Genomic DNA, 16,017 nt, shown 5'->3' with positions numbered 1-16,017 from the left:
GTAGCATTTTTCAAACTTTGAAGCTCTCTGCTTGTAAGGAAAATGGATATTCAAAATAAATTGTTTTGGGGTTCACATATACAATATGTCTACTTTATGTTTGTATCATAAAATGTATGAGTTTTTACTTTTGGAAGACATCAGAGGGCTTCAAAGTTCAGCAGCAATTTTGAAATTTTTCACAAAATTTTCAAACTCACTATTTTTCAGGGACCAGTTCAGTTTTGAAGTGGATTTGAAGGGTCTTCATATTAGAAATACCCCATAAAAGACCCCATTATAAAAACTACACCCCCAAAGTATTCAAAATGACATTCAGTAAGTGTATTAACCCTTTAGGTGTTTCGCAGGAATAGCAGCAAAGTGAAGGAGAAAATTCAAAATCTTCATTTTTTACACTCGCATGTTCGTGTAGACCCAATTTTAGAATTTTTGCAAGGGGTAAAAAGGAGAAAATTTTGACTTGTATTTGAAACCCAATTTCTCTCGAGTAAGCACATACCTCATATGTCTATGTTAATTGTTCAGCGGGCGCAGTAGAGGGCTCAGAAGGGAAGGAGCGACAAATGGTTTTTGGGGGGCATGTCACCTTTAGTAAGCCCCTATGGTGCCAGGACAGCAAAAAAAAAAAACACATGGCATACCATTTTGGAAACTAGACCCCTCAGGGAACGTAACAAGGGGTAAAGTGAACCTTAATACCCCACAGGTGATTCACGACTTTTTCATATGTGAAAAAATTTTTTTTTTTTTGACCTAATATGCTTGGTTTCCCAAAATGTTTACATTTTTAAAAAGGGTAATACCAGAAAATATCCCCCAAAATTTGAAGCCCAATTTCTCCCGATTCAGATAACACCCCATATGGGGGTGAAAAGTGCTCTGCTGGCGCACTACAGGTCTTGGAAGAGAAGGAGTCACATTTGGCTTTTTGAAAGCAAATTTTGCTCTGGGGGCATGCCGCATTTAGGAAGCCCCTATGGTGCCAGGACAGCAAAAAAAAAAAACACATGGCATACCATTTTGGAAACTAGACCCCTCGGGGAACGTAACAAGGGGTTAAGTGAACCTTAATACCCCACAGGTGTTTCATGACTTTTGTATATGTAAAAAAAAATTTTTTTTTTACCTAAAATGCTTGTTTTCCCAAAAATTTTACATTTTTTAAAAGGGTAATAGCAGAAAATACCCCCAAAATTTGTTAGGCAATTTCTCCCGAGTACGGCGATACCCCATATGTGACCCTAAACTGTTGCCTTGAAATACGGCAGGGCTCCAAAGTGAGAGCGCCATGCGCATTTGAGGCCTAAATTAGGGACTTGCATAGGGGTGGACATAGGGGTATTCTATGCCAGTGATTCCCAAACAGGGTGCCTCCAGCTGTTGTAAAACTCCCAGCATGCCTAGACAGTCAGTGGCTGTCTGGCAATACTGGGAGTAGTTGTTTTGCAACAGCTGAAGGCTCCGTTCTGGAAACAGTGGCGTACCAGACGCTTTCATTTTTATTGGGGAGGGGGGCTGTGTAGGGGTATGTGTATATGTAGTGTTTTTTACTTTTTATTTTATTTTGTGTTAGTGTAGTGTAGTGTTTTTAGGGTACAGTCGCACGGGCGGGGGGTTCACAGTAGTTTCTCGCTGTAAGTTTGAGCTGCGGCAGAAAATTTGCCGCAGCTCAAACTTGCAGCCAGATACTTACTGTAATCCTCCGCCCATGTGAGTGTACCCTGTACGTTCACATGGGGGGGGGGGAGAGCCAAAACTTGTACAGTATTGAGGGGATTTATCAAAACCTGTCCAGAGGAAAAGTTGCTGAGTTGCCCATAGCAACCAATCAGATCGCTTCTTTCATTTTTAACAAAGCCTCTGCAAAATGAAAGAAGCGATCTGATTGGTTGCTATGGGCAACTCAGCAACTTTTCCTCGTTTTGATTTATCAACGTTTTGATAAATCTCCCCCTATATGCTTGGGAAATGACACAAACGTAGTCCCTTGCCAACTACGTTTAGGCCATTGTGCCATTTTTCCAATGTATCTGTGCCTCGGTGGCAAAAATCGTTGGGGGGAATGAAGCCTTAGTTCTGATGAGGTCGACCACGTTTTTTCCTGCGGTCGGGAAACCGCATACGGCCGAAAACGAAGCCGACCGGAGGCTGCGGTTCACTCCGGTCGGCTCATAGACATACATTAAATACGGTTCCCGAATACGGCTGAGTGCGGGCGCCGCGATTAAGCCCCGCCACCCTCCTCCCAAACGTATACGGGAGCCGTATTTAACAAAACGTGGTGTGAACCCAGCCTAAAAGTGCTTGGTTGTATGTTGTTTCTCAGTTACAAGCTGTAGAGTGGCAGCATAGTCGGGCTGGACATCCCCTGCCAGTTTCTTTTTTTGTAGGCTGTGTTCAAACAGCGTATGTATTCTGCAGCTCTCAGCAGGAATTGGTAGGGTAACCTTGGATTTCGGCAGGTTATTTTGATATTTTAGTTACATTTTTTGAGGCAGATTACTCCCATTTCAATGGGGCTAATCAGAGTTACATCTTCATTTCTTAATCCAAAGCAATACACTTGTAAGGTTTCTTTCACGCTACAAAATTCTCAGTTTTTAAACATCCGCATGAAGTTCCGTCTGAAAACCAGCTGAAAACGGCAGTAACAAAATCCTATACGGCCGTTAGAAAATCACATTATAATCTTTGGGATTTTTCTAATGACCATTTTAACCCGTTATAGCCCGTTATTAATAACGGCAGTTATTTTGTGACGGAAGATAGTAACGGGAGAAATAGTACATGAACTATTTCTCCCGTTACTATCTTCCGTCACAAAATAACGGCCGTTATTAATAGAGATCGACCAATTATCAGTTTGGCCGATATTATCGGCCGATAATCACGATTTTGGACATTATTGTCGCCACCGCTGCCCCATTGCCTCCCCAATCCTCTGCCCACATACCGCCGCCACTGCCCCATTGCCTCCCCCCATTCTCTCTGCGCACATGCCGCTGCCCCATCGCCGCCCCCCCCATCCTCTTCCCACATACTGCCGCCGCCCCATCGCCCCCCATCCTCTGCCCACATAAAAAAAACGGATTCCTCAAAACCTGACTAAACTGTATCAAAACGTGTGTACAAAGTTTTATCTGTATACGGTTGAAAACCATTTACGGTTGAAAAATGATGTCCGGTTGTATCCGTTTTTTAAGAAAAAAAAGTATGTTTTGAAAGTTTCACTTGTTTGATTGAAATTCCAAGAAAAAAAACTGTGCAAAGTCAAAAACCGTATGGTAAAAACTGGATGGAACCGTACACACATACAGGTCTGTACAGTTCCCATGTTAAAAAAAAACGTATACGGGTCAATACGGTTTTTCACCTGGACCAAAAACCGTGATAGGCCACGGTTTTCTGTCTAGAAAAAAAAAAAGTAAAAAACCGTGTGGTGTGAAAAACGGAGATAACCGTTTACAATATGGTGCATACAGTTTTGAATGGAAAGTCTATGGCCACGGTTTGCTGTACGGTTGCATAAGTTTAAAAAACAAAACAAAAAAAAAAAGTATCCAAAAACTGTATTGAAAATCGTGGTGTGAACCCACCCTAAGTTATCGGCTATCGGCCTGAAAGGTTTTTGTAACTGCCGATTTCAGCTGATTTTCAGACGGATCTTCATACGGATGTTTAAAAACTGAGAATTTTGGAGTGTGAAAGGGGCCTAACAAGTGATGTAATTTATCCCAACATATGTGGAATGGTCGCTCAACAAAATTATACACTGAACTGCAGTGCGCATTCCCATTAAAAACAATGTGGCATGCATTGCAGCATTTTTCATCACTCTTTTGGCATGTGATGCATTCTAAAATGAGCGCCAAAATACTACTTGTGAATATAGCCTTTGAGTTTTATAAAACTTAACACACATTTAATCTAATATTGTGATGAGCCCCTTTATGCCCCCAAAATAGCTCTGACCCATTGGGTAATGGATTTTACATGATGTCTGAAGGTATCCTGTGGTATCTGATACCAAGATCTTTTAGGTCCTGTAAGTTGTGATGTGTGGGCACCGTGGATCAGACTTGTTTTTTCAGCCTGTTCAAAAGATGCCCACTTTGATTGATATCTGGGGAGTTTGGTGGCCTTGAATGATGTTTGATGTTTTACACAAGCCTGTTACATGTGTATTATTGTGTCTGTAGTCGATGATACTGGCCAGACCATGGGTCACATCATCAGAAACAGTCAGACTGGAATTTCTTCTTTAATACAAAACACAAAAATATGCATATTACATGCTTGTGTGAAACTGGCCTTCATCATGTTCCTTAAGCCATTCCCTTAGACATTTTGCAGTATGGCAGGGCACATTCTCATGCTGAAAGAGGCCACAGCCATTAGGGAATAACTTTAACCTAAAGAATTGGATTTTGTCTATAATACAGTTTAGGTAGGTGGAACATGTGAAAGTAAACATCTACATGATGCCAGTACTGATGTGTTCAAGGTGGTGGCTTGGCCACTAGAGATGAGCGAATTTTTGAAAAATTTGATTCAGCTGACTTGCCGAATTTTCCGAAAGAATTTGGTTCGATCCATATTTATTTGCGGCGAATCACTATTAAAAACGGCTATTTCCGGGCTACAGAGATCCTCAGTAGGGGTGTAGAACACTTTGCCTTGTTGTAACACGCATAGGGAGTGTGTTAGTGAAATATGACATTCAGTATGACATGCAGATTCTTTTGGAAATGTCCTTCATGCCATGAGAATGTAGTGACAAGAGTTACCTTCCATTCTTGGCTTCTTACCTGGCTTTTATGGATCAAAATTATTTAAATTCTATTAATTTTTATTTCAAAATTTACATTTTTCATAAATTATAAAAAGTCTTTAAACAAGGTCTGCAAACTACAAGGCAATCAGATAAGTGCTAAACATTGTTACAGGCACATTACAGACAGAGCTGTAGCTAGCTCTTTTTGCTCCATCTGGCACAGGACATCATGGAACCTGCAACACAAACATATTAGTATTGGGCTCTGCACTTTTCTAGCATTCTCCTCCCCTTTTCAATACAAATGACTCCAGCCTCCTCCAAACACAATTCCACCAGCCTTCCCAAAATGCACAAGGAGGGGAATTTATCAAAACCTGTGCTGAGAAAAAGTTGACCATAGCAACCAATCAGCTTGCATCTTTCATTTTTAGCAAGGCCTTTGCAAAATTAAATAAGAAATCTGGTTGCTATGGGCAACTGTGCAACTTTTCCTTTGCTTAGGTTTTGATAAATCTCCCCTAATGTTTCCAGCCTCACTCAAATCCCTCCAACCCCACCCCCACCCCACAAGCACACACAGTGCCTCCTGCATTACCACATACAGTGACAGAGGGGTGTACATGGGAGACAGGGGTGTAGAGGCGTTTACATGGGTGACAAGGGGGCATACAGGGGTGTAGAGGGATGACAGAGAGGTGTACGGGGTAACCGTGGGGTATACAGGGGTGACAGATGGGTTTAGAGGGGTGACAGAAGGGTGTACGGGATAACAGAGGGGTGTCCAGGGGTTACAGAGAGGTTACGAGGCATGACAGAGAGGCGTAGAAGAGTGAAAGAAGGGTGGGGGTGCATTACCTGAAGCTGAGTAGGCCTCTGTCAGCGCTGCCCCGGCTCCTTCCCTCCATCCACATCATTCTGCTGAGGGACCAGGGAGAATCCAGAGTCCAGAGCTACTCCACAGGAGAGGGAGGATACACGAGGATTGGAGCTGCAACAACACCCGTCCCGGCACTGCACACAGACTTCCCTCCAGCCTGGCCTGCACGCCTGTGACTTACAGGTGCGCAGGCCTGGGCAGAAAAATAAAGAAATTTTAGCGCCATATTTCCCACCAGAGAATCCTGGCACCCTGGTTGGGAATCTATGCCTCAGTGTAATGTGTGCTGGACCCCCCTTGCGCCCCCTTGCAACAGCACACCTGAGGTGATCGCTTCACTCGCCTTATCAGAGCTACAGCCCTGATTAGAGAGCATACAAGTGCAAAAAACACAAACTTCAAAAAACACTAAAATCTGTGATAAAGTGCTAGAAAAAAAGAGGAGGTATTATATGTGACAAGGTCATCAAGGGTGGATTTAAAAGGGAGGCAGTTTAAGTTGTAGAAATTTCTTCAACAGTCCGTTCCATGAACCTGAGTGAGGGAAACTCTGAGGACAATGCGCTCCAGTACGCTTAAAACAGTATTTGTCTACAACACCAGCAGGTGTGAACTTTTGGCTGGCCTTTCACAGTATCTAGGCCTTTAAGACTTTAACAGGAACAAAATAGTACACCACTGAGATGTACGTTTGTGGTATGCACTTATGAGGGGAGGATAAATGCACTACAGTGTGCTTAAAACAGTATTTGTCTACAACTCCAGCTGGTGTGTACTTTTGCCTGGCCTTTCACAGTATCTAGGCCCTTGAGACTTTAACAGGAACAAAATAATAAACCACCTAGATGTATGTATGTGATATGCAGTACTGATGAGGGGAGGACAGTGGGCTCCAGTACACTTAAAAAAGTATTTGTGTACAACACCAGCCAGTGAGTACTTTTGCCTGGCCTTTCACAGTATCTAGGCCCTTGAGACATTAACAGGAACAAAATAGTACACCACTTAGATGTACGTATATGATATGCACATATGAGGGGAGGACAATTTGCTACAGTACGCTTACAAACGTATTTTTGTGTACAACACCAGCAGTACACACCAGTGCTCCAGCACACAGTCGCTGTGCACTACACCCAAAATCTCACTCCCTTCCCTATCAGTGCTTCTAGGCAGGATTTGTGCTTGAGCTGAATCACTGCTGTTCTGTGCAACACACTGCTCTCTGTCCCTCTCTGTAATAGAACGCTGTAGTGACTGGGAGGTGAATCGCTAAAGTAAGAATGCTTTTCTGTGCAACACTCACTGCTCTCTGTCCCTCTGTGCAACAGAACGTTGATGTGATTAATAGGTGAATCGCCGCTGGAAAAAAGCTTTTCTGGCCAACACACAGCGCTGTATCTCCCTATTTGTCTCTCTGCAATGAAAGGCTGAAGTGACTGGCCGCAATATGGCTGCCGATTATATAGGGCTGTGAAATCACAGGGATGACTGGCTGCTGATAGACTGCATGCTGCATGTGATTTAGGGTCATCCCGCCTACCCTTGTTCCTGCCTTCCCAGGATTCCTTGCCCCTTGTGCTCACATATGGATCCACCATTTTAGGTGCCCTGGAGCCTGGACCACACTAAATGGAGTTTAATGAAGTGATTCTCGCCGATATTCCCATTCGTTAAGAAACAAATTTTTCCTGAAATTCGTAACTAATTCGGATTCGTCAGATTCGCTCATCCCTATTGGACACTAAACTCCTCAAATCTCAATCTTTTTAATCATCTGTGGGACATACTAAAAAAGCAAGTCCAATTCATGAAGGTTTCCAAGCAGAAAATTGCCCAGAGCGTCATACTGCCTCCGCCATCTTGCCATCATCTCATGGTGCACCCTGGTCTCATCCTTTCCCTCATGTAAGCAACTCACATGCACCCGGCCGTCCATTTAAAATAACAGAAATTATGATTCATCAGACCAGGCCGCCATATTTCATTGCTCTATGGTCCAATTCTGTTGCTAATATGCTCATTGTAGGAACCTTTTGGTGGTGAGCAGAGGTCAGCATGGGCACTCCTCCTGTTGCCAGTTCACCAATTATTCTTTTTAAGATCACGTACTATCCACAGCATACCGTGAACACCATGAAAGAGCTGGCATTTTGGTGATGCTCTGACCAACAAAAATCTTGTGAAAGGGGCTCAGGTCCTTTCTGTTACCCATTTTTCATGCTTGCAACCCAAACATTAAGAACTGCCCTTTCACTTGTAGTCTGTTCAATATTTCATATGTTGGCAGAAGTCATTGTCACAAGTTAATTTTTCTTATACTCAGTCACCTGTATTGTTGTTATGGCTGATGGTTGAATAGCTATGTTTCTGTGTTTCCAGTTGTAGTGCAATGTGGAAACTGGATGGCATGTATAATGCATTATACAGTAATTACAGTTCTGAATGTTTGTTTTTTCCAGGTGTATCAAGAGTGTAAAGTCTTATTCTTCAAGATGTCTAAAATAGAGAAAATGAGCATCCTGGGTGTGAGGAGTTTTGGAGTAGAAGATAAAAATAAACAAGTTATAACATTCTTCTCTCCACTGACAGTTTTAGTAGGACCAAATGGAGCAGGGAAAACTGTAAGTTGAATATATACTGTATATTTATACATAATTAAAAAAAAAAATATTAAGAAATATATATATGCAAAATCAAAGAATGTTGCATCCGCATCACTGGACTAATACGGCGTATCCAAAGTATGTATGTATATATATATATATATATATATATATATATATATATATATATATACACACACACACACACACACAATGGCACAGAATTTAAATATGCATGAAGCAAACATAGATTTATTGACTCATGTCACAGCAATGCTTCGTCGGTTCGTTTAGTTGGTTCCTCGGGATGCCTGAAAACGTTGCTGTTACATTAATAAATACATTCACGTTTGCTTTTTGGATATTTGAATGCTGCTCCATTGTTTTTCTATCTGGATGGACTTTTATCAGGTCTGGAACCCTGACACCACCTATGAGGTGGTACGAAAATTTAGGCTGTACGAAAACAGAAACTGAAAATGCATTGCCTTGCCCACTCTTTTTTATATAGTTTTTGGAAAATTTTATTATCAGAATTTTTTGGTTAACTGGGCACTCTCATAAAACTAATTTTTGCTATTGCACTCCTTATGGTAAATGAAAAATCTTTCTAATGTACGTTGTTTAAAAAAACAAAAACGCTTTCTATGTGTTGTTTGTTTTTTAAAAAAGCTGCCACTAGGTGTCTCCCTACTTGTCCAGAGCACATTTTCCCCCACCTTTTGCACAGACTTTGGACTCCTGCTGGCCTGGCAGAAGTCCAAAATCAGGAAATGCTGAGGGGGGGGGGGGGTGTGTATGCAGCCTTAGCCAATCATAGCTCATCTCACACACTGAACTGCTCTGGGCTGTGTGCAGCAAAGTGAGGGAGGAAGTTCGCCCCTGTATGGCTTCAGATTATGTCACGCCTGCTGGGTAACACCCCTTTCCAGTCTGTGAATCTGAGACTGAGCATAAAATACAGAGCAATATCAAGGTAGAAAACTAACAAATAATAAAAATGAAGGCAGCATGTGGTTTATCACAATGGGGGCAGTGAACTGGGAGGATCTAAAATTTAACAAGATCATGAGAGGTACTCTTAAAAGGGGTATTCCACTGGAAAACATTTTTTTTTTTAAATCAACTGGTGTCAGAAAGTTAAGCACATTTGTAAATTACTTCCATTTAAAAATCTTAACCCTTCCAGTACTTATCAGCTGCTGCATGTTCCAGAGGAAGTTCTTTTCTTTTTGAATTTCCTTTCTGTCTGACCACAGTGCTCTCTGCTGACACCTCTGTCCACTTTAGGAACTGTCCAGAGTAGGAGCAAATCCCCATAGCAAACCTATCCTGTTGCGGACAGTTCCTAAAATGCACAGAGGTGTCAGCAGAGAGCACTGTGGTCAGACAGGAAATAAGTTCAAGAAGAAAAGAACTTCCTGTGGAGTATACAGCAACTGATAAGTACTGGAAGGATTAAGATTTTTAATAGAAGTCATGTACAAATCTGTTTAGCTTTCTGGCACCAGTTGATGTAAAAAAAAAAAAAAAAAAATTCCCTTTAGCACCTCCGGTGCTTAAACATCTTATCCCCTATCCAAAGGATAGGGGATAAGATGCCTGATCGTGGGAGTCCCGCAGCAGGGGACGCCCGGGATCATGCACGCGGCACCCCGTTTATAATCGGTGCCCGGAGCGTGTTCGCTCGGGGTCTGATTATGGTCGACCGCAGGGCGGGCGGCGTGTGACGTCACGCCTCCGCCCCCGTGTGACGTCATGCTCCGCCCCTCAATGCAAGCCGACAGGAGGGGGCGTGATAGCTATCACGCCCCCTCCTGTCGGCTTGCATTGAGGGGCGGAGCGTGATGTCACACGGGATGGAGGCGTGACGTCACACGCCGCCGACCCTGCGGTCGCCGGTAATCAGTCCCGGAGCGAACACACTCCGGGCACTGATTACAAACGGGGTGCCGTGTGCATGATCCCGGGGGTCCCCAGCTGCGGGACTCCCGCGATCAGGCATCTTATCCCCTATCCTTTGGATATTTATAAGTCAAACTTTATTGAACAAAATTAGTATATTTAAAATTGTCCTCTTCTGATCCCTATAACTTTATTTTTCCGTATACAGGGATTTATGCCAGCTCATTTTTTTGCACAGTGATCTTCAGTTTTTATCGGTACCATTTTTGCTTTGATGTTTTTTTTGATTGCTTTTAATTAATTTCTTTCTGATATATGATGTGATTAAAAATCAATATTTTTTGGGCTTTGGTGTATTTACATTTTTACGCCATTCACCGTACAGGATAATTAACATAATGTTTTTGCACCCAGCGATATCAAATATGTTAATTTAGTTAAAATTTTTACACTTTCTTTTTTTTTTTTTATTGTAAATTAGGGGAATTTTATTTTTTGGAAGGGGAGGGGCTTATACACCTTTTATTAACTTTTTTTTTTTTACATTTTATAGTCCCCACAGGGGACTATAGCACTGACCAGTGTTATCTGTGATCTACTTATCTGCTCTGTTCGATTGCAGACCAGAGAAACAGACCCTATGATGGAAGCAGGGGACCGGTGAGGGGACCTCCGGCCACCATCTTAGCTGATCTGATCCCTGCGGCACGATCATATGAGCCACCAGAACCGCCACAAATGCGGTGATCAATAAGGGTCACGGCATCTGAGGAGTTAATGGCGGACATCACGGGCAGATCCTTCAGCAGCCCCACAGTCTATGAAAGGAGCGCAGTTCCTGCCCTCGTATCATAGCCGTGGCAGGACTCGGGGTATCTCCATGTCCGCTAAGGGTTAAAAAAAACTCAAACTTTTTTCACAAAACAAGTATGTTTAAAATTGCCCTATTTTGATCACCTATAACTTTCCCATTTTTCTGTAAACAGGGCTGTGCGAGGGCTAATTTTTTGCACCGTGATATATAGTGTTTTTTTTTGGTACCACACTTGCGAATATCTGAGTATTTGATCACATTTTTTTAACTTTTTTCTTTTAGTTTTTTACACTTTTTATATCCCCCATAGGGAACTTTTTATAGCAATCATTTGATTGCTAATACTGTTCAGTGCTGTGTATAGGCATAGCACTGATCAGTATTATCGGCAATCTTCTTCTCTGGTCTGCTCGATGTCAGACCAGAGAAGAAGACGCCAGAGGACAGATAGAGGCAGGTCTGGTCCCTGCGGCCATGCAGCAGGCGATCAAATAGCTATTTAAAGCACCGAATTGCCGCAGATGCAGTAATCTGTATTGATCGCTGCATCTGAGGGGTTAATGGTGGTCCCTGGCTGCTGATTTGGTCTTGGCCATAGTGGAGTTTGAAGCGTGACTGTTTGAGGTTGTGGGCAGGTGTCTTTTATACTGATAACAAATTCGAACATGTGCCATTAATACAGGTAACAAGGGGAGGACAGAGGAGACTCTTAAAGAAGAAGTTACAGGTCTGTGAGAGCCAGAAATCTTGCTTGTTTGTAGGTGACCAAATACTTAATTTCCCCCCTAGTTTGCACATAAAGTCTTCAAAAATGAGACAACGTGATTTTATGGATTTTTTTTCTCATAATGTCTCTCATAGTTGAGGTATACCTATGATGAAAATTACAGGCCTATCTCATTTTTTTAAGTGGGAGAACTTGCACAATTGGTGGCTGACTAAATACTTTTTGCCCTACTGTATCTTTAAAGGGGTACTCCGCCCCTAGACATCTTATCCCCTATCCAAAGGATAGGAGATAAGATGTCTGATTGCGGGGGTCCTGCAGCTGGGAACCCCCGCAATCTGACGGCCACCACGCCCCCTCCCATAGACTTGCATTGAGGGGGCAGGGCATAAAGTCACAAGGGGCGGAGCTGTGACGTCACGATGCTCCAGCCCTGTATTGTGAGTCATCAGACACGGAGCAATCTTCGCCAGCGGCGGGACCCCTGTGATCAGACATCTTATCCCCTAGACTTTGGATAGGGGATAAGATGTCTAAGGGCGGAGTATGTAAAGTGCTCTGTGGGTGCACTACAAGGCTCAGAAGGGGAGGAGCGACAATGGGATTTGGCAGACTATTTTGGAAACTACACCCCTCAAGGAACGTAACAAGGGGTCTAGTGAGCCTTAACACCACACAGGTGTTTGGCAACTTTTAGTCAGATGTTTTTTTAACTAAAATGTAGGTTTTTCCCCAAATTTTACATTTTTACAAGGGGTAATAGGAGAAAATGCCCCCAAAATTTGTAACACCATTTCTTCTTAGTATGGAAATGCCCCACATGTGGATGTAAGGTGCTCTGCGGGCGAACTACAATGCTCAGAAAAAAGGAGCGCCATTGAGCTTTTGGACAGACAATTTGTTTGGAATGGAAGTAGGGGGCCATGTGCGTTTACAAAGCCCCCATGGTGCCACAACAGTGGACCCCCCCCACATGTGACCCCATTTTGGAAACTACACCCCTCACAGAATTTAATAAGTGGTGCAGTGAGCATTTACACCCCACGAGCGTTTGACAGATCTTTGGAACAGTAGGCTGTGCAAATGAAAAATTACTCACCGGGGTCGGCCAAGGAGCGACTGGGAAAGTCCGTCTCCCAATTCTCCACTCCTGGAATGTGAATCGCTGAGATTGAGGGAACTCTGAGCTCCGCCCAGAGAAGAATCTTGGAGACCTCGGTCATCGCTGCTGAGCCGTGCGTGCTGCCCTGGCGATTTATATACGCCACAGCTGTGGAGTTGTCTGACTAAACACCAACAGGATTGTCCTGGAGAAGTAGCTCCCATTGGTGTAGGCAAAGATAGATTGCCCTGAGTTCCAAGGTGTTGATGGGGAGAAGGGCTTCTCGGGAGCACCAAAGGCCCTCGACATCCGGTCCCTGAAGACTACTCCCCAACCGCTGAGACTACCATCAGTCGTGATGACCTGCCAGTGGATGGGGCAGAAAGGATCGCCCTTGACGAAGAAGAGGGGACCGAAGCCACCACAGGAGGGACTGGCGAGTCCTGGGAGGAAGAATGTTCCTGCGATCGAGGGATAGCGGAGATTTGTTGCACCGGGACAGGAGAGAAAGTTTGAGGTCGATAATGAAACTGGGCAAAAGGAATGGCTTCTATGACCGCCACCATCCAACCCAGGACCTCCATGCCTAATCTCAAAAATAAGAAAAATAAGAGCACCAGACCTGTGTCTGCCTCCTACAGACACTAAGCTAAAACTGATTAGCTCAGGTGCCTGTGGGCGGGTATATCCTGCTGGGTGCTGCCGACTTTTCTTGTTGCCTAGTGACAGCAGCATATACCCATGGTCTTTGTCCCTCAATGGAGCCAATAGAGAAATAAAAATGTGATGTGGGTCAGAATTTTTTTTATTTTATTTTTTATTAAAAATTTAGGATTTTTTAAAAATTAGTAAAACATGACAGAAACTAAACAAATTTGGTATTGCTGTAATCGGGCTGACCTAAATTATCAAAATTACAAAAAAGAAAACCCCCAAATTTGCTAAATTCCTTTTTCTTTTTAAATTTCAACACACCAAATAATTTTTTGTTTTTGTTTCGTAGCATGAGTTATGGAAAAATGAAAGGTGTCATTACAAAGTACTATTGGTCTATCAAAAAATAAATTCTCACATGTTTCTGTAGATGTAAAGATAAGAGATATGGCTATTATAGGATGAGGAGGAAAAAACCAAAGTGCAAAATTTAAATACATAAACTAATAAAGACCTTATTTACATACTATTTTGGTTGCAGTTATTTTGTGTACCAGGACATATGGATGTTCATGAGGGACAAGTAGATTGTGCTCGTTTTTTAGCGCATAAAACTGTCACATGAGATCAGACAAAAGTATCAGTAATTGGTATAACTGAGTACTTGAAAAAAAAGTATTGCTACTGTACTATATTTCCTTTTTTAGTTTATCTAAGATGGATAGAAAGAACCCAGACATGCCTAAATGCATTTACTGTGGATTTATCAGCAGCATCTGCTGGAAAATTGTTCCAAGCATTTGTTACTGTTTTGGTAAAATAATACTGACGTTGCTTCTAATCTCTCCCCCTAACTAACCTCATTTGAAAAATTACTATAATTTAAAAGAAGAAAAAAACTAGTTATAGTTTCTGAAATTTAAGGGGGAATTCTCAGATATAAAATTATAAAACAACACTTATTTTTATTTGTGTCCAACGGTCCTGTGTTCCCTAGATGTTGTCAATGTTGTCCATCATTAAGCAACTTTTAACAAGATCATGCAAGATAGAAAGTATAATTCTGTGATGTTTAGGAACCACCTGAAGTGTCAAAACCTCAAAGAATGTTTGTAGATTCAATCTTGCTGAGGTTTTCCATTTCAAATTCATCAGAATCTTCTCACTGTTTCCATCCTGCAGACTACAACCCCTGGCAAAAGGTGAAGGAATCCCCACACTTATAGGATGCGTTATGGCAAATACACAAATTATAGATGTTTAACCCCTTTCAACCCATTACATGTATACACGTCATGGAGTCGTTAAATATGTATGAGGTTTACTCCTGACTACTGTCCACCCCATATTTGGCGGCCCCAAGCTACTTTAAGTATCTTGGGGCCGCTGCTAATAAAAACATAGAAAAAAAGGACATACTTACTGATAACTGGCAGGTTAAACACCTATTCCCATCATGATGCAGATAAGCCACAATGCTATATGGGGGAGGTCACACAGGTGCAAAATACTGATGAACAACCACTCGCATGCCTACTATTCATGAGGGGGTAACTGCTTAGTATTATAATTTCACATAGCTAAGGCACGCAAAGAATGCCAATTACATGAAAACATTAGTGTCGCCCATACTATTAGATCAGGCCCAACATCTTACATGTTCACCCCACAAAGCACTGGCACCCTAGGCTCCCCAGCATCACAAGTTTAAGGGGCGATAACGCTGTCCTGCTAGCCAGAGGGCCTACCTTGGCCTCTGAGGCTACCATGGCTCTGTTCTAGCAGAGATCAGTGCTATACAGTCATATTGCAGTGATCTCTATGAGCAGTCAAACCATCTCATAAAATTCTCCTAGGGAGACTAAGAAAGTGTAAAAAAATATATATTTTTACATGCATAAATTTACCCCTTCCATTCGAAAAGTTTAACTCCCTCTCCTCTGCCCATTTTACATATATATATATATATGTGTGTGTGTGTGTGTATACACATATTTGGTATGTCACGTGATCGAGACACCCAACGTGACACAGAGGCAAGGAAAGGGAGTGCACGGCGGTACAAGTGGAAAATTCACAATGATCAGTCAACAACAGTTGACATGTTGTGGGTTTTAAAGGACTTGGCAACTTCTTCAGGGATTTTAAAAATATTTTTAATAATATGTCACTTACATACTGTGCAGTTCTGTTTCGTTCTGCGTTACAAGGAATCCCCTGCAGCTTGCTGACTCTCCTGTCCATAACATGGGACCCTAAAGATGAGCTTGTGACCATAACATCATCCCACCCTCTCCATAGGAATGCCCTGTGTGCACGAAACTAGCGCAGGTGCAGTGGAGGAGGTTGAGTTGTATGGCCACATGCTTCTCCATAGTGCACCATGTTATGAAATGGCCATCTGGCCTGAACAGAAAGAAAGGGATAGATGGGTGGAGCTTCCTTGTGATGCAGAATGAGACAGAACTGTATTATAGCACAGTATGTAAGTGGCATATAATTATCATTAAAGGGTACCTGTCGCCTCAAAAAACTTGAGGCGTTTTGATCGA

General features: G+C 42.5%; 1 protein-coding gene across 1 annotated transcript in view; it reads left to right on the top strand.

The window, feature by feature from the left end:
• Positions 1–16,017, top strand: part of RAD50 (RAD50 double strand break repair protein) — a 252,502-nt gene that overhangs the window by 4,748 nt on the left and 231,737 nt on the right. Inside the window, exon 2 of the mRNA XM_056575038.1 lies at positions 8,120–8,281. Coding sequence (XP_056431013.1) covers positions 8,153–8,281 — 129 coding nt within the window. The 5' untranslated portion in view covers positions 8,120–8,152. The remainder of the gene's footprint in view (positions 1–8,119; positions 8,282–16,017) is intronic.

Source organism: Hyla sarda, chromosome 4 (genome assembly GCF_029499605.1).
Source record: "Hyla sarda isolate aHylSar1 chromosome 4, aHylSar1.hap1, whole genome shotgun sequence".
In the NCBI taxonomy this organism is placed as follows: Eukaryota; Metazoa; Chordata; class Amphibia; order Anura; family Hylidae; genus Hyla; species Hyla sarda.
This window is presented reverse-complemented; position numbering and strand designations above follow the sequence as displayed.